The sequence below is a fragment of the Lonchura striata genome, chromosome 8 (genome assembly GCF_046129695.1).
Source record: "Lonchura striata isolate bLonStr1 chromosome 8, bLonStr1.mat, whole genome shotgun sequence".
NCBI lineage: Eukaryota > Metazoa > Chordata > Aves > Passeriformes > Estrildidae > Lonchura > Lonchura striata.
The window spans coordinates 19,749,830-19,775,169 of record NC_134610.1 but is presented as its reverse complement, the minus strand read 5'-3'; the positions used below and the strand labels follow the sequence as shown (position 1 = coordinate 19,775,169).

Genomic DNA, 25,340 nt, shown 5'->3' with positions numbered 1-25,340 from the left:
CAGCACTCAGCCTGTCTAGGGGCTACTCTCAGATTCAGACTGAGAGGTCTCCAGTCTGTTAGGCATGTAAAAGTGAATGACAGAAGTCAGCAAGATTCAGTTGTGCCATTTTCATATAAGGACAGGTAAAATAAGGAGGGTAAAAATATAACAGCTGTTTTCACTAAAGAAGTTACAGCCTACAATAGCTCAAATTCAAAATGCCACTTTGTCAAACAAAAGGTTGCTCAAATTGCTATATTGACAAATTATTAAATTATTCTCCTCTAATTATATCAAATTTTATTAAGGCAATCACAAGTTTTAAAAATTAAAACAATTTTAAATACTGCAAATAGCTTATGAAATTCTTTGAAAATATTTTTTAAATTCATACAGGTCCCAATTTGTGCATATAATTTTTCATTCAAAAAGTTGCTTATGCACTTCACGCAACAAATTAAGTAGTAGCAAGGTAATAACCTTCATTCTAAACCATCTAATATTCCCAAAAAAAGAAAAAACATACAAACCAAAGGATAAAATATTAATATCACTCCTGATAGATACCTTTATATTTATATTTCCAGGGAATTTTGAGACTCATCCTCTACCATATATTGCTAGAAGCTGTACCTTTTTGGAAAGTCATCAGAGGGGTGGATTGACCTCCAAAGATTATATTTCCTTTATAATCAATTTATTATTCATGGAAAGAAAGAAACAAACAACTAAACCTACCTTGCAATTCACTTTTAATAAGGCAACTTTCCATCATGTACAACAGAACAGTGACCATAATATCCAGCAGCTGGCATTCTTCTGTTACTTGGCGTGCTAGTTCTTCATTGCTGAACAACTGAACACTGATATGCACAATTCTGTTAGACATGGTGTCTGATTCATGGCTTTTCTTCAGTGTTTTCATAATAAAAGCATAATGCTGAACAAATGTTTTTGTGAAAGCAATCTGCGAATTATAAAGAAATGTTGACATTAATAAGCATCATACAAAACCTATAGCTTTCTTTCATTATAAAATATTCCCTTACTAATGCACAATCCACATACCCTGGGAAACACCAGATACTATGACAAACCAATGACCAAAAGCAATGACTGTTTTCTAGAAACAGACCAAATGAAAAGACCTATTTATAGGGAGGGGTATCTTAGGCTGCTAATTTCATTACCTTTCTATATTTTCCACACTAAAGAAAGATAACCCATAAATGTTTAAACAAGGAATATAATGTCTCAGCATGCTCATGAAAGTAGCAAAGTTCTAATAATTAATTTATCCTAAATTTGTACATCCTACAACAGGATGTCCAAAAATTATACACTATGAACAATTAGTGCCTTATAAAGCTGCCTTATCACTTGCAGCCATCTAACCATGAAGCTGAGTAGCAAAGTTTTAATTCATTCAATTAAGTTTTAATTCATTTTCAAGCAAGACATTTTTTCACTGTTTTTCATTTCTACTGTCACAGTATCCTATACTTTTAAAATAAACCTCTAGTGTTTTTTTTTAACCAGATCATTATTTAAAAGTATTGTACATATATCTATAAATCCTAGTACAGTTCTGTGATCCACTCCATTAACCTCAAAATGCATTAATGAATCAGCCTTTTCACTACACATACATGAACATATCTGCTAGCTTTGAAATCACTTCTCACTTAGTACTTTAGGTTCTGAATTAACACCATCTGGACTTGCTTGGCTTAGTAAGAAGACAAGCTGTGTAGTGATAAAAATCCAAAGTCTAAAAATCCCTTGCCCATTCCTTCTGGAAGTATTAAACTTTCATAAGCATAGAATTAGAAATTTTAAAACCACCCTCAGCAGCCATGCTTTCACCAGACCATATAGAGATCACTACTTTATTTGATCTGCCTTAGATTCAGTGCTCCCATATTTTTATTATGGCACTACCATGTTATTATCACCTAAAAATACTTCCAAAACCATGATGACATAATTGTGCTGTTAGGTAGAGAAACAGCTTCTCCCAGCAAATAACCCCAAAGATAAAATTGCTGAAGCAAGAAACTGAACCAGGGTGAGAAAAAGGGCATATCATTGCAGAAAACACTGCAGGAGTACCTAACCTGCCTTCCTATACCTGGTCCACAGTGAAGGAAACCTGTATAATAACTGAAAGTATGTTCCACATATAGCACACAACAATGGTAACTATTTTCAGCTAAAGCATTTTTGGCACAGCGTATTCTCAATACTTGAGCAAAGTTAATACAGTACCATTCTGGTATTAGAGATATTCCCATCACGTGATTTCCTTTACATTAGAGGTTTGAAACAATTTTCATCACTGGCATTAGCACTTATCAAGACATTCACACTACTGTTAATTACACACTAATTCACATTAAGCCTCAGACAGAAATTATGTAGCAGGTATTTTAAGAAGTTAGTATATTAACTCTAGTTTGCTAGTAAAAATCTATACTTTATTTATATATTTATATTTATTTATACATTACTTGTTCACACTGTATTATGTTTAAATAGGATTTTTGGGTTCTGTGATGATGAAGAAACTATGTTTTACTTGTTTTACACAGCAAGCTCAATTGAAGTTGACTGCAAAAACAAGGTCCTTCTCTAAGGACAAATTTTGGATTTTATTTACTTTATATCAATATGCATGAAAATTTTTTGTGCCTCACTCATTTACAATAATGAACTTCAGAAAGTACTGTAAAATTGCCCTCACTACAGTATAATGGTAAGGACTCTAGAAAACACTTAACTTCTGAAAGACAGAAGCTTTACTCCTACATTCACTTGCAAGTTAAACAAAACAACCCTTTCCAATTTTGAGAGGAAGAAACTAAACTCATTCCAGAGGTTAAGCTGAAATACTGTGGCAAACTGCAGTCAGTACATAAAACCAGCCATAGTAGGCCAAATTAGTCCATCCACATATCTGTTCTTTCAGTGGCCAAAGCTAAGTACACAACTAAGGAAATATATAGCATGCAGCAAGAATGCAATTTCTGTCATAACACATTTCCAAATACTCAGCTTTCAACCTTCTGCAAGAAATTATTCCTAAGACAGACATGCTTCCTGTGCATCTAATTATCTTCACTGACTTAACTTTCTATGATCTTGAGCAGCTTTTAAATTTCTACCAATAGAAAAACAAAGTTAGCTTTTTCAGCTATCCATTCCTCTTGGTGACCACTCAACTTCAATCCCAGAACCCTCTGGAGACTAACACCAACCCCCATGCTTCAGTTAGAACTTAAATCTCCTATGTTTATAATCTCAATGCTAAGATGGAAAGTATTTCTGCCAGCTGAATGCTGCACTACAATTAAGGTTCCAATAGAAAAACTGTTCTACAGAATTTGTAGAACAGCATAGCCAGGATTTAGTAAAGTCCTACTGCTCTAATAGCTGCCCCAAGGGTCACTATGGGAAGTGCCTGACACAGTACAGCACTTCTGTTAATTATGTTTGTTGATTCATTATGTCCACCAGATGCTTTTGCATTTTTCAGCAAGATTTCAGCAAGGCTCTGCTCTTGGATTTACACTCTTCCACCATCTTCCTGTTTACTGCCAACATATTCTTTGCCTTCTCCTCAGTCACATTGAAGTTTCTTTCTTGGGTCTTTTGTTTTTCCTCTTGTCCACATGATAACACCTTTAATTTCTTGGAAGCTTCAATAAATTTTTCTTCTGCTTTCTTTTTCTTCACTTGTAAGTCTTCCAAGCTTCAAATGTCAGAGTGATGGAAGGGATGCCTCAAGCACACATCTGTAAGGCAAAGACCACACTTTTTGTTGTGCTATCTCTCTCATTCGCCACAGTGGGGAAAGAGGGAAGAGCTAGCTACCCCAGTTTTAGTCCCCCCACTTTCAACACCTCTTTTCAGTACTGGGAATCCTTAAAGGGAAGTTTGTTTTCCTATTAAAAAAAAAAAATCTGTAACTTGAGATTGCTAGTTGTTTAGTGACTGCTACACAGGGTAATGATGGATTTTCATATGCTTATGCTGGAGGTCAGATTTCAACAATTTCAAAGCATATACAGATATCCAGCTCTGTGCTCTGTGTCCAGCTAGCTCCCACAGTTTATCAGGAATCCAACCTAGCAGAACTCTGCTGATTTAATGAGCTAAATCGCCTCACAAAGAATCAGCTAAATTGTGCAACAGCAGATATAGAAAAATTAGAACAGTACATGTAGTGTAGATGAGAGAAAGTAGCAGAAAGCTGTGAGACATTTGGAACAGTTTAAATCCCTAGAGGTATCCCCGTTGTTTGAGAATGTGGTATAATTAATCAGAAAACAAGCTTTTCTTTCAAGAAAGCTAAATGGAAGCATATAAGATAAAACATTCTTCTAACTCATCCCAAAATGCTATGTTCTCTCTTTTCCATGTAAATTAACAATAGGCCTCATAAACATGTTTAAAATCCATGCAGCATTGACAGTTTTGCAACAAAGCAAAGGTATCTGGCAACAAAATAGTTTACTGCTACAAGATGTATTTCCTGCCCTGAGTTTCCTTAATATTTAAAAATGCCATTTAGACCATCACAACGATTAAACACAGATTCCAAAAAAAGTTTGAACATTTGGTATTTGTGCTTCTACTAAAGCTTTAACATAGGAATTCACTTCTTAATAAAAAACAGTATGAAATTGGTAAAAAAAAAAACAACCAACAAAAAAGTTTATAAAAGCCTTTCAATCTGAGCATGCAGTATTGGTGGGCAGAAAAATGGATTACTTGCAGTTAAAGGTGGCAATCAGTAGAGAGACCAAATACACCATGATCTCCATTCTGAGTGAAGAAAGATAATTAATAGAATAAAGAATGTCACTGAGGACTATGGCTCATTGTCAAAGGAAGAAAGATCCCACAATCATTACAAGTTGATGTTATTACATGGTACAGTTGTAAGGGAAACACAGGAACACTTACCAGATTCTTCTGCATGATGCTAGCAGTTGGGTGTTTTTACAGGCAGGAATTTAGCTGGCAATGGACCAGGAGAACTGGATATCCATGTGCGTGTCCAGATACCAAGAAGAATTCAAGCTTCATAGCAATGGATCATCAGTTAAAAAGTCCTAATGTCTTCTCATGTATTAGCTGGATCTGACCAAGACGAATCTATGCTGGTATCGCAAATCAAAATGGTACCTTGAGATGGACACAGTAGTGCTCAAGGCCCATATCTTGGCTTTTTCTTCCTTGCAAGTTATCTTCATGTCCTTTGTTTTGATGCAGCAAGGTTGTAAGGAGGCACAAATACAGGGTTGTCCCATTATAAACAGACATTTTGGAAGAAATCTGCATGCCTGGACTTCAACATTTCTTGATTTTTTCCTCCCAGCAGGCACTGAGAAGGTCCAAAATATCTGCATGGCTCAAGAGTATGGCATGATCAGAGCAAAATGTTAGGCCTGATTGCTATGTATACCAGGTCTTGGGAACATGTGAAGCAAACAACCAAACCTGGCTGAACACCAAGATTTAAAACAGGAAGATGACATCCAGTCTCCACAACTCTGGGCCAGGAGATACTTCATAGGAACAACTGCAAAACTCTGTAAGGAAGCACCTGGAAGGCTGCCAAAATCACCTAGGGCATTGCTGCAGCAAGAACAGTCACACTGTAATGGCCTATATAGAAAAACCACTGCCTACTACAATAATTGAAACAGGAATGAAATCACTGCAATTATTCCCTTGTCATACCACGCTACAGAATCATTGAGTGTTGATCCACATGTTTTAAGTGATGAAAAACAATTTACAAAGTAAAATAAAATGAAACAAAATCAACAGATGCACGCATGCACTAACAGACAAAAAGGAAAATAAACTATGAAATCAAAATTAATAGTGCTGCTCCAAATTTATCCATCTTGTTTTGTCCACATTGGTTTTCAAATACTAAATTTCGAATACTAGGAATTTCTTATAAAATCCTCAAAATGAGGTAAAAGATCTGCATTATTTTACTGCTTATTATTCAAACATAAGCATATATGGTGTCATGCAAGGGATAATACACAAAAATTATGTGAATATAAAAAGATACGTAGGTTTGAATAAAGTAAGACCAAGTACCTTATAATCTTGATCTGGTAGCATGTTGAGTAAGAAAGTCACCATCTTCTGTGGAAACTCATATTTTATTGTCCAAAATAATAATTCTTCTAGAAAACATTTATGCTTCAAAACATCCATGATAGACTGATCTGCATAAAAAGTCAAAGCAGGGCATGTGTAATGCAGAAAGTGTTAAAACTAAGAACAATAATAGTGTGGTTGCACCCATATAAAAATTCAGGAACAAAAATTTAAAAACATCTTAGCACATTCTGTAAATAATTTATTTTTAAACACTGGGAAAATGAAGCTCACCAATACTGCAGAGTGTCAGAATCTGTAACTATAAAAAGAACCTCCCAGAAAAGCCAGTGAAAGTTTTCGATACAATTCTACCACAGAGTACAATCTTCATTGATTGCATTGAATCACATCACCTTACTGTAATAGCTGCACTGATTATAATGCATGACAGCAAATTGCACAATATTTACACAGCTACTTAACCAAGGGAAACACTGCAGACTACTACTTAACTGAAGTTAAAATACCAAAACAACAAAATACAATTCATTATTAAGTGATGAAATCTATTACCTAAGCAACACTTTACCAAGCTCTAAACAAAATAAATAGAAGCAATAATGTATCCTTTATTCTTACTTTCAAAGCAATACATGCACTGAGTGGCCAACCACTAAGTTGCTTGCTGGGGTCTTTTCATATGAAAATTACCATAACTAGATAATAGGAGGCACTAACTCCTGATAATAGCAGGAGAGACGGTCCCATCTTTCCCCTTTCCTGTCCATTCACTCTGCCCCTTTACTCATACTGATAGTAGATCCCTGTGGGGGATCTACATAGGAATCAAGTCCAGGATCTTTCCATTTTGTCAGCTGTGTTTTCAAGCAGATCAGTTTTGTGATTGTAAAGCTGCAAACTGACCTTTGCTAGAAAAAACTGTTCATGAAATGATCACTTGATAGAGCATAAATCATGTTAACTCTGTTTTTAAAAAAACTAAAGATTCTTCACCATTTTTTAAGAGGTTGATTATTTATGCTTTACAACAGGTGGTGTTCACTCCCATAACATAGGAGGACTAAAGAAGAAAGTAATTATACTACTATTTCTCCACACCTAGAAATCAACTACACCTGAGGATATGTAACTCCACAGAAAATTACATAATTCAACAGGAGTGCTCCCATCTGCACACATCCAAAAACACTTACACAGAAAATCATCTGGCCTTGAAGACTCACATCTTCACTGGCAGCTTTAGAGACTGCACTGGATAGCTTTGTGCCTATTCTAAGCAAGATAAGACATTTTTGCTCTCCATAAGCAACAATTACCTCAATTTTCCACCATTATCAAATGTCAGAGCTCCCCAGGCAAGTAACCAGTTTTCCCAGACTTAAATTTTAAGGTTCTCCTCAAGATTCAAGCAAGTCACAAAAAAAAAAAAAAAAGCATATGTTTTATTCAATATATTTGACAAGCATTAATATAAAACACTACCTTCACAAAATCACAACATATATTAAAATTATAGTATTTTGTGATATTAATTAATATTAAACTGTTTTGTAAGGTATTACACATCACCTACAAATATATGATGCTCATTTATGTTCTCTTCCTCATCTCTTTTTATGAAGTTGCATGTGTGATTTGATTGCCCATGAAAGCTTGGTATTTATGCAAAACTGGAGTCCTCTGTCCACAGAACAGAGAACACAAGTTCAGGTACATGCCAAATGCTTCTGAGTGAGCAGGCATGGAGACAAACAACACTGTATCTGTCACTGAGCGTGCAGCTTTCTCTGACACACAACATAGGTGAACAGTGCATACCCAATATTTCATGCAGCAGTTTCAAGCAGGGACCCAACAATACATATCTGCTTACACCTGCTATATAATTTGAGTAGGCAGAATGCTCTTAGCAAGCCTGGAAAATTTGTCAAGAACACTGGAACTAATGTTTCCACTCTTTTGAAAAGCATCACCAGATTTTAAATTTCTTTAAAAAAAAAAAGTGCCTCTGGGTTTTAAAAAAATCTGTATTTCAGATGGTTGTAGGATGAGGTTTTAAAACAGAGTTAAAAAAAAAAAAAAATCTCAGCACTCAGTCCCATACCTGTATGAGAGAACGTCAGCTTAAAAACTGTACTTTCTTTAAAGTATATTTTATTCTTTCTTTGTGCCACAAAACACCTCACAGAGTGTTGTAAATATCTCTCTGGAATATAAGACTTAGCATTCCAATATATCCCCGGTATATAACCATGGATGAAGACAGTATCATTGCAGAGCTAGGATGGGACAGGGAGTCTACTTATATGGAAAAGGTAAATCTGTTTTTATTCAATACTCAGTTTTCCAAAATTTTCTTTTCATACTCTTATTTTATACCCTATTGGACATAAAATATGAATACTGAAAACTTCAGAAAACTATTTGATATTTAATAAAAACAGATACTTACCCTTCCCCCATTGGCAGACTCCCTCCTCTGGGGCAGATATTAGGAGCTATCAACATCATGATCATAGTCCATGTTGGGATGCCTCAGAGGGGGAAGACTACAATCCTGGCGGAAAATGAAATGTTGAATTCAAGAATCACTTATCCTGAAATGGAAGCTTTTAAATCTGGGCTTCCTCCTTGCCTTTTCCCTAATTAGTTATTATGCATCAGAACAGCATTTTTTTGTTGTGTCACCTGACTCTAACTCATCTTTTGGACAAGCTAACAGCCTCTTAAATCCAAGTTTAAGAGAACTTTCTTTGGATGCCTCTGTTTCCTGCATTTCTCCAAAACTACTGCCTCTTCCACATCTCTGCCACAATCTTTCTTACACCATTTTTGAGATCACCTCTAAACAACACTGTTGCCAGAACATTTAGCTTTCTGCTTTTTCCGCTTCCTCATAGTTTTTCCTTCAATCTGGAAACACTACAAACAATCAATCAATCTTACTTTCCCATACTTCTCACATCATAATGTTTCATTGATTCATTAACCTCTGCATTTAAAACTCAGGCTCCAAACCTTCATTCCAGAGACCTTCCAGAAACTTTAGTCCAACTTTTACTACAATTCTGCTACCCAAATATTCTTTTCTCAAGGCTTGCAATTCTTTGTACATCCTTTATCAGTCTCCTCACACTCATTAAAAAAAAACCACAACCAAAAAAGTCTTCTTTATTTAACAGAGTATTTAAATATTATTAAGCACTTTTTAGCACAGAAACATGTCAAGCACAAGATAGAACCACCTTGTCTAGTCTATGGTTATTCTTGATAAAACTTGCACTGACCTCAATGTGAATGTTACTCTGTTGGACTAGAAACTGCAAAAGGGACTAATTTCAAGCTAGAAAAAGAATGGAGTAGTTTCAAGAAACACTTTATTCAAGTACTTTATCTTAAACATCAATAAACAGTACAAAAAGACCAACCAGGACCAGAGAGAACCATTCTTGCCTGGCTACAAACATAATCATAATGTACAGTGGCACAATCAAAAAAATTTGTTAATAGTAAATACATCAAACACCTGTTTTGTAAAGCTATATTGCAGCCTTGATAGGCACACGGTGAAAACTGAATGAATTACATTCATTCAGTTACAAAACAGCTTACAACACAGAAGTGACAAAATGGTCAGAGTCCCAGACAGTGGTACTCAATCAAGGGAAATCTAACCTGCCAATTACCACATTTTCACTTGCAACTCATTTTTAGACTTTGCTATATTTAATACCTGTCACGTGCAGCACTACAGTGCTTGGGAAGTGAATTGAGTATCCCTGGATAATTTTAAGACAGACATAAAGCAAACATGATAAACTGAGATCAGTACTTTATAAATAAATACCTTTGGTGGTGCTGCTTAATTTCACCCTCTTGCGTTTTCCCACACCTTGGCTACCATCCTGGTCCTCCTGGGGTAGAGGAAGAGTTTTAAAAATTGACAATCATATGCTTAGAACCTTACTGCCAAGAGATGGTATGCTCTCAAAATTCTGGTTTAACTACCAAACTAAAATGGAGAAGTCTTCAATATATTCTTACAAGTTTACTGCTTACAGGAATGACGCATTGTGTGCAACTCTTTAGAGAAAAACATAATTTTAAAAATTCTTTTACCCCAAACAGGCAGTGTTATCATCCAGGTTTATTTCATTTATTTTGTAAGGTTAGTTGCTTTGATTTCTAAAACTGGTTGCTGCAAAAATTTAACACTACAAAATTTCTAACCTTTGCACAGCTAAGATTTTACCATATCCCCTTTTAATAGCAAACTTATAAAATATCAACTTACATATTGCATATCAAAGTTGGCATCGTATATAATTACTTACATACTTTCTAATCAATATAAACTTTTGATGTAGGAATAAAATATTTTTGACACCTTTAAGATGCCAATTCTAACTGCTTCTTTCCTACAGAATAACAGAAACATTTTACACAGGCACTTGTCATCTGAAGCTTTCAATATACTCCACAAACTAAACAGCAAAGGTTCCAAAATGTAATACATGTTAAAAGCATCTCCACCACCCCTTCACAAAATCTAACACTGCATCTTAAAAAAGCATGTGACATTACAGAAGTATATTAAATGTTGCATGGATCTTTGCCAACTCTGGTAGCCCTAATGAAACTAGAAATAAAGATTCTTACTGGAGCTAATAAAATGAGATAAAATTAATGCAGATATTTACTGTTAAAAATAAGTACTCAATATCCTTATCCTCTAAGCAAATGCCATGTTTTACTTCCAAACTTCTCTGGAATGATAAAGAACCTGAATCTCAAGAAGTTACTATCCTTCCTTGAGGAAGAAGATTATTCACACTTTAAAGACTGACCACAAGTATGGTGTAAATGAAAGGTCTGATTTTGTCTACCTTTTCATTTCCTCCATCTGAAAATTCATTTTAAGATGGACACACATTTGAACACTTAGGCATCCTGTGGTCTTTGTGAACACAGGGTACCTTTGGTACTTCCATCAGGAATGAATCAATAAGTTCTCAGGATGTTGCCACTGCTCAGTCCCCAGTCAGAGGGGTCATGTATTCTCAAGAAAATATCAGACTTGCTGGCATATTACTATGAACTGCAGGATTCTACAACTCAAGTCTCCCACCCTGAAAAAACCATCAGTAAAAAAAGTTAATTATTTGTTTTATAATCTTTTTCTTAATCATGAGCTGCTTTACAAATACAAATTACTGAAAAGGAAGTTCACTCCTGTCATCCAAAAGTCAAAATAGACTGTGAAGGTGGAAAGCTGAAATGTTTATCAGAAAAATAACATTCCTCTCCTCTGTACTCCTATATAAGTTACATAGGGCATTTAGTTTGTTTTTAATATCTGATTATAGTCTCTTAGAGAAGAGTAAACTACGTAATAATTAAGAAATGTGGGAAGAGTACACTTTTAACAGGATTTTCTTCCTCCAATATTTAAAATGTATGTAGATAGGTTAAAAATGTTCTTTCTTACCGAGATCTAATGGTAGCATTGTTTCACAGATGGAACACTAGATTACAAAATTTACATAGAGACAACTAATCAGAGCAGTACTTCAGCAGGGAACTAAACAGCTTGGAAAGTTTCGCACAGTTCAGTATTTAGGTTTACTTCTGCAATAGTAGATGGTTCTAAGCAAAAAATTAATCTGAAGGATGGCTGTTACTTCTCATGTTTTCCTTTCTGCAAAAGGAGAAAAAAAGCCCTCTCTAAACCTGTCCTCCTATTTAGGATTTTATGTTCCAAGGAATCAAATAAAACACAGTCCATGAATACTTTTGCCACACTGAGGGATTAATATTTTTATATGGGATATCGCTTAACATTATTTAAAGTCTGTTATGTTACCTTACCAAAATGTCTGCTAAAGCTTACTAGTTGAAATTAGGTTTTAAATAGTTGAGAAAATTGATAAAGTTGCTCTACCAGAATTTAACTGTCTTCCACTTATTTATTAAAGCTGGACCTAAAATGAGATTCCCTCCTTTCTACTCCCACTCCATATGTTTCGTAAGTAAGGTCGAGTCTACACATGGGAATTTATCTACAGAGAAATTCTCACTGCTGCTATCACCAGTTCAGCTGGATTCTCAAGTGCCAAAAACTGCTAACACCACTCATGGCAATATCTGCTCTAAGTTTGCTTTAATCAAGCCCAATTTACTTGATACTGATTTCTGGAATACCTACACAGGCTTCTTCTCCATTACATACATAAATTAAACTGGAACAGCATTAGCAAACCTCAGGATTAGTAAATCAAAGGCATGAGATCTATTCCTCTATACCTCCATTAGTCCTAATTATTAAATTGGGATACTGCACGGCAGATATAAGATGTAAGATCTGTGGGATTTGGCTGCAATCATTCTCTCCCTTCAATATTCTGTTGCAGTTCATTACAGTCTTTAAAAAGTCTCACCTCATCTGAAGAATCCCCTTGTCCTGATGTTGCCGTACCACCTGCCAAACCTTTTGAAATAAAAGAGTTCAGAGATTCTTTTCATAAGTCTTATATTGAAAATACAGTATTTTAAGAAATTTAAGCCAGTATGAAATGGAACACTACATTAATTTTCTTTTAAAAAACAATCACTAATCAAGTCTTCTCTTAAAATATTTTTCCACACAAACCTTGAACAGATAATGTGCTAGTTCCAGCTCCTTGTTCCTGCATATTACATGCAATTTTATCCTCAGGAAATGCCAACCCAGAGCCTTTCAAAGCAATGAGGTACTTTTCATGACTTTTCTTTGCACATGCATTCTCTCCAACACCTTGAATAAATACATAAAACAGTATTAAAGTACAAAAGCAGCTCCTTGGCTTCACACTCTATGCAAGCAATCTAAAAAATGGCCTACAATGTTTCAATTTAATAACACATATTCTCCATTTCAAGAGTTCAGATAAGCATGTCTTGCTTTCCATTCCCTTTCTGTAATTCTGTATCAGGAAATCCATCACATATAGGAAAGAGAATTATATTACTCTCATTGGAATACTATAAGAGTAGAGAAAAAGGAAGGAAATAATAAAGAGAACTGCCCCTGAGGCAACTTTACTAAGTGTTCCTCCTTTCATATAAAGATTTAGGAATTGTCTGTTCTTTAACTAGCTGCTGCCCAAGCCAGTTATGGCAACTTAAAACTACAGTAATTACTATTTGCTCTGTACCTATGCAAAGGACTCTTAATCACAAGAAAATAACATGGAGTTAATTTATGTTAGGGGTTTGGGGTTAGTTGTGACTGGCTAACATTTTCAGATTCATTGTGATTTAGTACAGAATTGAATAAATAATGAAGGAGGGGGCAGGACAGGCAAAGTTTAAGAAAAAAAAATGAAAAAGGCTTTGCACAGAACAGCAGTACAGACAATGGCCTTTTGACATTTAGGTCTCTTCAGGTCTAACCTCTGTGAGAGCAGATCCCAAAATGAGTTAGACATATTTTACTTCAAATAACCTTGTTATTACTAGTTTGGAAGTACTAAGCTAGAATGGATTTCTTACAAAAACGTTTTTCAAAAGATGTTTATTTATACATTTATCTGGGACACACATCAGATATTTGCTCTTACAGATCTTAATAATAAATGTTTCTAGTCACTCCGGAAGCTCACCCTCCTATCAACGTAATAGCCTTAAAAATACACTTTTTTCTATGTTTTGAGATGTCAAAAACATGCAATAACTGAAGTTATAACAAAACATATACCCTTAGTTCTTCATAGTTAGAAATAACACAAACATACCAGAGCTGAGATCTTTGTAGAACTGTTGGCTAGTTAAAACCTGGGTAAGAACAGATCTCATTGCACCTCCCATTTTGGTCAAGTCTTCTAGGAAGGAAACATGAGGCTCCAAAACCTGCAGGATTTTATGAAGGTCCTTCTCTGAAGGCAGATCAACAGCTGAAAACCACATAAGAAGAACTTCTGGTGTTGATGTAATATAATTCAGTCAAAACTGTCACAAGCAGAACAGTTACAATAACTGCAAATGCAAATAATGTATATATTCATAATGCTCTAAAATTCACACATATTAATTTCAATCTATATTTCATTTCATTTTCTAGAAGAGCTCAGCACAATGCTAAGTAACCCTTAAAACATATTTTTATGTTTTAAGCAGGTAACAAAATCAAGCCACTTAGCCAGTCTGTAATTTTGTTAGAAAGAGAGGGAAATAAAATTACAAACTATGGATAGCATTTGTATACTGTGTCTTCATAGACTGCAAAGCAAGAGCTAACAGCATGGTAAAATATGCTAGATATATGCAAATTCAAAACATACCAGGCTCATTATATCCCTCTCTTAAATGCTGAATCAGACTAAAGATGAACTGTGGAAGAACTAATTCTGACATCATCAATAAGTCCTTCGGAACACATGGAACATTTGAATTTGATTTAATCCGGTGTCTTTTACAAAACCTATAAAACACATGAGAGAAATGTTAGCCAAGCACAGCTCAGCAGTGTTAACATATACTAAGAAAAGCATTCCTTTTTCCATTTTTTCAGAGAGTAGATACTTTTACATTAAAGATGGTATGGAAATGGTATTCTGAAATTCCAACTACTCTGTTCAAGCCCATTCCGATTCTGAGGCCAGAGAATTATAAAGCTGCCAGGTTTTTTTTTCTGCTGCTCAAAGTTCACATATCTAACATCTCAGCTTATTCCCATATGTATCAGAAGTACTTTCTAGTGAACAACTGACTTCCTTCTCCTTTCTGTGACATAATTAGAGGTTTGACTGATTTTTCAAGTCCCCATTCAGATAATGACTTTCAAAAATGTCTTTTGACAATAAAAACAACTTAAAAAGGCAGAATCAGTGTGTATTTCAAATGTACAGCAACTACAATTTACAAAATCCTTACAAAAATCTTTCATTTAAAAAGAAAAGAAAACATTTATTCTTTGGAAAATTCCTGCATGGTAGTAGCTGAGGCCTGGCTAATGCACAGCAACATGACGTCGAGCCAAACCCCATTAGAGCAGACAGAATGATTTCCTACTCGTTTAACATGAGCCTGACTCAAGAGACACTGAATACTTTTCAACTCCTAAGCTATTTTTAGAAAGGACCTATACCAACATCAAAGAGTTATTTACCCACATCAAAAACCACACTAAACAAAGAATAGTCTAAAAATAAATCACACAAGAATAAACTTTTACTGAAAAGATTCACTAGATTTTACTAATAATTTTTCAACACAAAAATTGAGAAAAAAATACAGCTTTATTTGACTATCAAAACTGTTTCCCAGTTTATACCATGGCTTCCAGGAGCAGCCTGTTACTTTCTAAAACTTAAGCCTTTCTTCTCTGAGGACCACTGAAGAATCATCTTCAAGAGAAGAAGAAAATAGAAGAAAGGCACAAAGAAAGTAGGTGAATCAAGAAAAAAAGATAAAGAAAAAAAAAAAAAAGACAATACCAGTCCAACAGTGAAAACGGCAATTCACAAAAATGGCTAGAAAATTCACAAGACTAAAGATTAAGAGCTTCTCCTTTGCTTTTGCACTTTAGGAACGAGACTTTTTATTAAGAAATGCTATGGAAGGACAGTACTAGCCAGTTGATTTGCTATTTGTATATACACCAAATAAATCCTTGGAACAGAAAGAGCTCAGTGGTGACTGACAACTTCCTATTAATTAATGTCCAAATAAATAGTGTTCACTTTTGCTTTCCATATTACATTCACAGAAGTTATGAAAAGTCATTTCATGTTAATTGTTCAAGTATGGATAAACAACACAATTTGCAACTGCAGGGAATTCAAAGGGGCTTGTAAAAATCATTCACTTTCTCTCTTTACTCATCCAAAATTTATCTTTTCCACATACAAAAACCTGAACTGCTAAAAATCACAAATGTGGCTTCATCTATGCTAAATATGGTATTTCATGCTTTTAAAGTAATTGACTTTCCTTTCACCACTGTCCTTATAAGAAGGGATCAAAAGTAAATAAAGATCTAAAAGACACAAAAGGAAGGAACTACTACACAGCGCACTCTAAAATCTTTCACAGCACGCCACCCCGGCATATATTTTACATTCTGTCAAAAGATGTTTTTCACTGGTTATGATCGCAAGCTAAGGAAGCCACTGTACCAAAACAAACAGGGCAATTTTGAATCCCAGTTTCTGCTAAGCACAAGGCTTCCTTCCACAGAAGGTAAGCTCTGCTCCCCATGAGGTCCATGTCAACGTGCCAGTTCTGAACCCATCACAACAGAGCCGGTGTTCGAAGGGACCCAGGAGGATCACTGCGTGCAGCTCTGAAGGGAATGGAGCCCACGGGAACCAATCCCACGACTTTGGCATTACTAACACCATGCCCTAACCAACTGAACCAATCTCAGGGTCATGGACTAATGAGCCCAAATTTTACATATCCTGAAAATGGAAATTATTAATATGTTGTCTCTGGAGAGCCACAAGAAAGTATTATTGAATTATAAGGTGTTATTATATTAACACGGATCCTATAGACTAGAAAAGGACTCCAGATTCAATTCCCTGTAAGGAAAAGTTCTTTCACTGTCACAACATGCAAAAACCACAGCAGTTCAAACAGGAAACAATTTCTAGATATGAGGCCCTAAACCTTAAAGTAGGAACACCAAAGTAATTTTTAAAAGGCACCTTACTCTGTATTTATGGTTCAAAGGCTACAGTGTTAAAGTAGTAAGCCCAGAATTACCCAAAGGTCTATTGCAGAGTGTTATATTAATTCCTCTATAAATATTGAAAAAAGTGCCAGACAATGACTTGGAAGATCTTCAGAGTTAGGACAACATCTGTTTTAACTAAAGAAGAGACTGAACCCCAAGCTATACATAGGAAGAAACAAGCCAGGATTTCTCATACGGGCCAAAAGGGACACCTGGACAAACTCCTCAATGGGTTACATGGTCACTGGACAAGCAGCAGCCAAAGCTATTCCATTATCAGTTCCTTATATACTTCTGAAAGAACTTCCTTACTATAGCATCAGCTAAAGAATTGGACATCTACATAAGTGAGTGTTTCAAAATGCTTCTGAGACTATCAAAACTGGCCTTAATAAGTAACAAATAAGAGCACTGCCCAGATCTCTCCTGGTACCATCAAGCCCCAAAAATCCACCACTTCAGGCAGGTAGAAATGTCTAATGGGAGGCAACGAAAGGTGACTACAATCTAGACAAGAAATGTTTTTGTTCTAAAGAAGCTCAAAAATAATGACCAAGAGGAAGACTTACAAGGTAGCTGACAGATCACTTTGATCTAAGCCTCTTAACTTGATTCCAATATTGCAAAATACTTCTTCAAACAAGACTGTAGTTCTTATCCAATCTTTTAGCAGTTCATATTTCTTGTACTATACAGTCTTCAAATATTTTTACTATTATACCAGAATGATGCTTAAGAATGAGTATATCAGTTAGAATGTCAATTCAATAGACTGAAATATTCAAGCCCTATCTATCTGAATGTCTAGCATGAAAGTATTAAAATACAGGTCCACATGAAGACAAAAAATATAAACTTTATTCCATATTCTTTTCTCTGATTCAGAACTATATTCTGGTTTTGAGTTTCTATGTATTTTACTACTTTTGAAATCACTTTTTCACAAAAAGATGAAGCTAATTTTAGCAAAAGGAGAGAAAAAGCAGTAAACTTGCAATTAAATGAAAACTTAGGTTTAACAAAGAATCTTCTTCATATGGCTTCAAATAAAATTCTGACATTTCTTACACTGCATTAATATCTTATTTATGAAATGCAGTCCATTGCTGACATCTACATGAGTAAGCAATACCACTTGTTATAAACATAAGCAGCATTAATATCTTCTGAACAACTTCAATATAAAACTTTCCAGATTTATTCCATTCTTTCCTACTATTTCCATTTTTAGTAATTCTACTGTGAATTTCAAAAACGTATTTTACAAGTGGCTTCAGGTAAAATAAATCCTTTAGGCTACAGCTTCACAGGCTAGTCAAACTAGATCAGTCCTGCCACAACTGTGTCTTCAGCCCTCTTACTTGTTCTAGCACTAGCAACTGACTGATCCTATGTTAAACCAGCTCAGAAGCTAAGTCAGCAGAAGTTATTTACTTAAAAGAATATATGAAAAATCTCACTGGGCCAGTTTAAATCCACCAAAACTCACAGACTAGTCTCCTTGGAAATCACACTGAAATCCCCAAATTATTTTGTCATCATCCCTTTCCTTGTTAACCTGACAGGCAGCAAAGCACAGAGAACAAAATAAACCAAAATCTCAAACAAAGGCATGCAGGAAAATGCCATCCTGACCAACCAGCACAAGAAGTAGATACAATGCTCACTGTGGAGGCAATTCCATCACTTCAAAGGAGAGTTTTTAAACTCCGCAGTTATGACAGCAGCTGATAAATGCCTTCAGTACCAGCCAGACCACACCTTTACAGCATTGGATCAGTCCTTCATCCACTACATCCCTCAGTGTCTCAAGTTGCAGCTGCATTCCAGAATACACAGATGGACTATTTCCACCCTCACTTTTCACTCACTATTTTGTCCCCTGCCTCCCAGCGTCTAAAAGTAATTTGTTTTTAAACCAGATTATAAGACTGCCAAAAGAAGGCATCTGTATTTCACATTCTTAATAGTACTACAGCACTATGAGTACCTGACTCTGACAGAAGCTTTTAGAGATGAGGATCTGGAACCCAAGTGACAGAATCCAAATGGAACCTGCTGGAATTCAATTAAGTAAAACTCTGCTTGATTCTTCAATTCAGTAAGTCATACCTAAACTGAGTTATTATTTAAAACATAATATACATTTCATATGTACATATATGGTATAATACATATTCATGCTGCATGCCTCATTACTGACATCATGTAATGTTTCATAAAGTATTCAAATGATGTTTTATAAATATGAATTTAACACAAGTTTTTTAAAAAGCATGCATTCTGTCTCCACTGAAAAACTAACACACAAATACTACACTTACATTCTCTGACTTTACAAAATAGATTCAAAGTACTTTTTGAATGCTACAATTGTTTCTGAGTTGTTACAAAAGTATTATTTCTTACGTGTTTAAATATTTTTTCCTGCTTTTGCAGTTCAAATAGCAAACCAAATCTTATTCAGAACAAAATAAAACTTCTAATCAGGATTAGAAGATTATCTGGATGAAAAAGGGCTTTAATATATTGTAGGTTGCTTTATGTAAATCCACTGTCCCTAACAATAAAAAGTACAATAGTAACTCCGAAGAAATGCAGAGAAATAAACCTACTGTTCCTATTAAAATTAAGTTTATCGTGTTTCTCCCTCACACCCTACTAACTACATTTCATTAATTAAATTTCTTTCACCTTCAAAACAAGCTTCCAAAAGTGAATCAAAGTAGTACTGACTTCAAGACCCAAGGAATCAGCACTCTTCTGTTCATTATGAAAACTGCAATCTACAGAGTTCATAGGCAAAACTGAATATTTGCATTTCTGCTATTAGGGGCAAAGCCAACTGAAAAGATGGCAGTCTAACTCTTCTAACCAGAAAATTTCCAAAATAGAGACAACAGCAGAGTGAATAGTGGAGGACAGTGAAACACAGCAGAATAACTAATGGCTTCTCAAGGAAAAAACCCAACAACTTTAAAAGATATCTTTTCAGGCTTTTAGCTTTCATGACAAAGCTGACTGGCCAGGTTAGGAGGCTAGAAATCAGAGATTAGACACGAAGAAATTATTCCAATCCTTGCAGAACAGCAGGAAGAGAAGCAATGACTCATAGAAGCTGTCTTGGTGCTCAGTGCTACATTAAGTGATGAAGCACACCAGTTGAAAGAAAAAGCAGACAAAGCTGCTCTGCAGAGCATTTCTAGTATTCTCTGTTAGTCCTGAGACATAAACATCCTGTATAGTAGACAAAATGACAATTATTTTTATTAGTACACATGTACCCATTATCAATCAGAAACAGTAGATTTGGCAGTTTCAGTCATAAGGCCTTTATAAAGAAAAATTAAGAATGAGAAGGAATGGGCTTCTGAGACCTTGAAGTACATGGACAGTACATCTACTTTAAAGAGAAAAAAAAAAAAAAGTTTTCAAAATAAAGTTGACAAAAACATTTTCATGTTAAGAAAGTTCCTCCAAGATAATTTAAACAGGTCCAACATATAGCATGCAATATTTTGACCCAAATACTTCATATGACAAAGTTTTAAGTGACTACACAGTGCTAGACAAATGCAAAAACAACCTTAATTTATTCAGGATTTGAGTAAGATGTGTGAATTTTAGTAAGAGTTATCAACTTAAGCTTTGGCCAGGCCTCCAACAGACAAGGTGTAGTAATACGTAATTTGCAGTTTTCTTGGAAAGCATTTATGTGTTTCATGCTGGAGCATTATTAGTGTGCAGAAACAAAGAGGTGCATCCTAAAGAGGGCAGGAGTTCATTTAGTCCTTGTTACTGTAAGAGCCATTCTATTAATTAAATGCAAAGAAAATTCATTGTTTTCAAAACTTAGTACCAGAACCCTCTACAGAGAAAGGCACCCGAGATACTATTATTTAAAATCACCTGCAGCTGTCAGATACTATTCCAGGATATTTGAAAAATATAAAATTCCTGATGCTGTACAAGCAATAAGGAAGTATGGCCTTAAATCTTTATCAACCTATATGGTCATTAAGAAAGATCAAAGAAACAATAGCTCTTTAGGAATGTGTTCCCTAAATATACTCCCAAAATCACATTTGCTCCATTGCCAACAGATTCATTGACAGCTCCATATAGATCAGATATATACCAGACAAATAACACTCCACTCTGATGTAGTGAACTGAGAATCTGGGCATATGACCATGAAAGGTATAAAAGTAGCTTTACAATTTGGTGGGATCAATGTAAAGGAACTGAAAACCAACACTGGTTAGCCCAAATCTAAACAAGACTGTTTCAGAGAGCTCTACAACACAGCTTTTCTTAAACTGAATATATATCAAGGCAAATTATAAAGCAATAGACAAGTGATACAATAAATAAGCCAAATTTCAGGCAAGGCAAGATTTATAGCAGTCGTATCTTTTGAGCTCAGCCTTCACAGTACTGCTGCGTTCTTCAAATCAGACTGGTCCTATCAGCAAACCTTTGGGATAAAACAATCATTTAAGTTTGTTCAGTAACTAACACAGCAACAGTTCAGGCTTCTAAATATTTATAGTTTTCAAAGTCATCTTACTGATGACTTTGAAACAATTACACATTATTCCAGAGGTATGTATAAAGTAACAATGCATCTAGACAGGTCATAGCTCTAAAGGTAGTAATACAACTAGCACTGGGCTGTTAACCATTTGGAATACATCTTAGCAAGTAATTTAGAGGCTGATGTAGTCCTAATTAGAGACGTTCTTAAAAGGAATCAAGTCAGGCAGGTTTGAGAGCTATTATAGACTTAACTGCAATGTCTTTTGCTTTCCAAGGATAAGGCCTAACACGATGCTCTCTGTAAACTACTCAGTGTTACTGTGGGATCCTAAGAAGCAATATATTATCTTGAGCTTTATGTCTGGGGGAGGCATGAAGGAGGACACAGGAAATCAGTTATTTATAAATGCATGGTAAATTCTAATTCTGTGGTCCTTGTAAATGCCAGTATGAATTCCTGTACTTTGTATGGGGGGATGAACATGGGGAGGTTTTGCTCTGAAGAGTCACATCCATCATATGTACTATGGATTTATCCAAACCCTCACACTAAGCTAACAGCCACTACAGCTCAGACTACTCATCAGTCCCTCCCTGGCAGCCCAAAGGACTTCAGTTGCAGAACAGCTGCATGGACTTGACATAGACCCTACAAAACACCATTTGCACCAGTTCAACAATCCTGAACACACAGGCATTTTAACAAGGTTTCATGAAACTCAGAGACTAAGCTAAAATTGGCTACTTGGAGGCTCTCAGCCTGTTGATAAAGCATCTGTTTTACCAACCTCTTGAAGAAAGTTCCAGAACAGCACCTTTATCTCTTTGAGGCTGCATTACCAAACCTAGCCTAGGTCCTGGAGAACTGAAAACTCCTTGGAAATTGCTAAACAAGACAATTGATAGAGTCACACTGGAAGGGATGACCTTGATGCAGCAACATGCTATATATATGCTAAGCAGGTGATTTGCTGTTGCAAGACACTCCATAAGATAGCCAAGTAATCCACTTTGTGCCAGCAAAACAATAATTGCCTGTATGTCCCAAAACGCAGCCACAGGCAGATCTGACTTCTCTGATCTTAAGTGGATCCCATTGCCACAACCCAAGATGGTAAAAGAGACCATTTCTGATAAACATGCACAGAATGCATCCAAAGATAAGTAGTAGTAATAGTAGCTTTCTCAAGAGCAATCTTCCTTCTTTATGGTCACTGTATTTGTTAAAATTTTCACTTTCTAAGATTTTAATTTTCTAAAAGTCTAGAATATGAAGAAGTTCCTTTACTCTTACTTAGCTACAGAATGTAAAAGAAATAGAATATAATTCTATTTCTAAGAATATAAATATTCCATAGCTCTCAATCTCTGAAGTATCTCTTAAAAAAAATAAAAGAAAGGATAGAATTTTATGGGGACAGAATAGCAAAGGTCATCAAAATTAAGTATCTACCTGTTAGATACCCAAAATTTAACAAAAACATTCAACAATCCTTGCCAGATGCAAACATTTTAAAACACTGAAAAAATCAGAGCCACTTCTAAATAAATTAAAGCACAAAAACCCAAGCCATTTAGAAACAGAATATACTTCTCATACTTGCCAACAAGGGGAGGCAAAGAGAATTGTCCAGCCTTTTCATAAGGGGATCACAGCAGAACCAACAGATACATTTGTCTCCAAAAGAGACATAATGATGAAAAAAAAAAGAAATCAGAGAGAAGTCTCATCTATTGTGGAAAGATAAGCAGAGATCAGTAAAGACAGAACTGCAGAAAGATTAGAGCTAGGTACCTGAAGATGCTTTTGAACACGCAGCATACCAATCTGTGAGAGTTACCTTTCCTACAACTACAGGATTTTTTACTTAATAAAGAAATGGCCCACTGTTGCAAGTGGAAATGGTTAACACCTGAGTCCCTTTGATGTAAGTCATAAGAGGAGACAACACTATGTCAACGGAGCCATTGGCTGCCGTAACTACCAAGAAATAAACAAAAAACATCACTGCAAAAGCCTATTAAAAAAATTCTTAACCTGGCTTTTCACCTTTCAGGATATGCAGCAGCCCTTAATGGAATTTGAAATTTGTGTTGTACTGTAATGCAGTACTAAAACATCTGTTTTCCACATGATTAATTTAACAAATAAGTCAACTCACTGATAGACTCTGAATCAGGACACGGCAGCCCACAATAGCCAAAGTGTTGAGGCTCTCTAGTATGTCAGGTTATTGTCTACAAACTCAGAGGGGAATCAGAACAAGAGAGCCATAGAAACAAGATGGTACTCAATAGTAACAGATTACTGACTAGTTATACTTTTATAATAACCATATAGCATATTGCTTTCTTCCAGCTTATTTCATAAACTATCACTTTCATTATAATACAAGACCATCTACCAACCAAAAAATACTCCAGTCTGAATTTTCCCCTATTCAACTGCATGGGATTTTTTTAATCCAACAGATGAACTCATTTGAACTATAAGCATATGTCAAAATGCTTTAGAACCAAAGACTTCTACTTCTTCAGAACATTATTGATTACCTCTGAAGGACTTGCTAAATTTCATTTGCTAATAGCTAGATACCATATGGGAGACTACTACAAACTATTTCCGCCTCCTGACATATCAATGGATTTTAAAATCTATTCAACTTTACCACAGGAAGAATTTTTAATACTTTCACATGCAGCTACATTTACAAACTTGGATATTTTCTAAAGTCTACATTGCAGTCTAGTAGATCAGGCCAACTGCAATTAACTTAAACATCAAAAACACTGTAATCTGCATGGAAATCAAAAGGTTCAAAAATGTGACAATCTGATTTTTCCAATTACACAAGGTACTTAAAGCAAATCAAGGTACCTAAGGCAAATCCATATTCATCTATTATGCTGTATTCCAGCTTCTTTTTATAAAGGCACCAGAAATAAAAAACTAACACTCAGGTATCCCCATAAAGCAAATTATATATTTAATTAGTACTACAAGATCAACACACACTCATACTCTGGGGCAAACTATCTCTAGATTTACATTAACCACCTTAAAGGCAATGAAAAGATTCTAAACTGGAGAGTTTTCCTTTATAGCAGATCAGACAACTAAGACCTCATGAGCAGTATTTTTGAGCTGCATCAAATAAATAATATGAATATGAAGACCAGATAACAAGAACAGAAACAAAAGCATGTTACTATAATATTCATATACAGCATCTACATAAAATTGTATCTGAACAGACAGATGGTAGATAAAGTTTGTAAGTAGGCTCCACATTTGATTCCCTTGCTATTAATAGAAGCCTAGGCTGTAGTGGCCAAGGTTATATCAGGCTAGACACACCCCAGTTTCCTAAGTCCACCATGAAGGCCTCCTAACTTTGACATGCAAAGCATTACCTTTGTAATTGTGCAGTTGATTTGTGTACACAAAGTTAAAACACTACCTAAATATGCTACATTGCAGCAATTCAAGTCACTAGGCCAAACTCTGTTTGCACACATTACTGTTTTTTATATTAGTTTAAGCTTATTTTACTTTGTCTTGCACAGCAAGCCTAATTGCAATGGCTTAACATCAGTTCTTGCCTATATAAGCAGAAATGACCTTATATTAAATGCAGACACCCCATATGCTGCCATGTTTTGCCTTCCTTATATGTCCAAGAGGACTGGAAAATCCACTGCTCAATGTCAAGTGTTGCTTATGAACAAATATGCAATTCTTTACCTTTAGTGACCAAAACTCCTACAGGGACCTAACTTACAAACAAGACAATTTACTCTCAAATTCTACCATTAAAAGTAGTAAGTAAGGTACATAGAAATGAGATTGTTACTCCCTCGGGGCTTACATCTGCTTATATTGCAAATTAAACAGCACTTTTTATTTCTTCTTTATTAAACCAGATTTCCTCAAGAAGAAAACTGTTTAAAA

The 25,340-nt window shown here is 35.3% G+C and overlaps 1 protein-coding gene across 5 annotated transcripts in view; it reads right to left on the bottom strand.

The window, feature by feature from the left end:
* UBR3 (ubiquitin protein ligase E3 component n-recognin 3) overlaps positions 1-25,340 on the bottom strand; it is a 104,072-nt gene that overhangs the window by 76,758 nt on the left and 1,974 nt on the right. For 4 of the 5 annotated variants that reach the window (XM_077785034.1, XM_077785035.1, XM_077785036.1 and 1 more), the window contains exons 2-8: positions 14,451-14,590; positions 13,905-14,063; positions 12,782-12,925; positions 12,570-12,619; positions 9,980-10,046; positions 6,106-6,236; positions 721-949 (exon numbers count right to left, since the gene is read on the bottom strand). In XM_077785034.1, the coding sequence (XP_077641160.1) occupies positions 721-949; positions 6,106-6,236; positions 9,980-10,046; positions 12,570-12,619; positions 12,782-12,925; positions 13,905-14,063; positions 14,451-14,590 (920 nt within the window). Of the gene's footprint in view, positions 1-720; positions 950-6,105; positions 6,237-8,584; positions 8,821-9,979; positions 10,047-12,569; positions 12,620-12,781; positions 12,926-13,904; positions 14,064-14,450; positions 14,591-25,340 lie in introns of those variants that run through there. The other variant, XM_077785038.1, reaches the window with a different exon arrangement.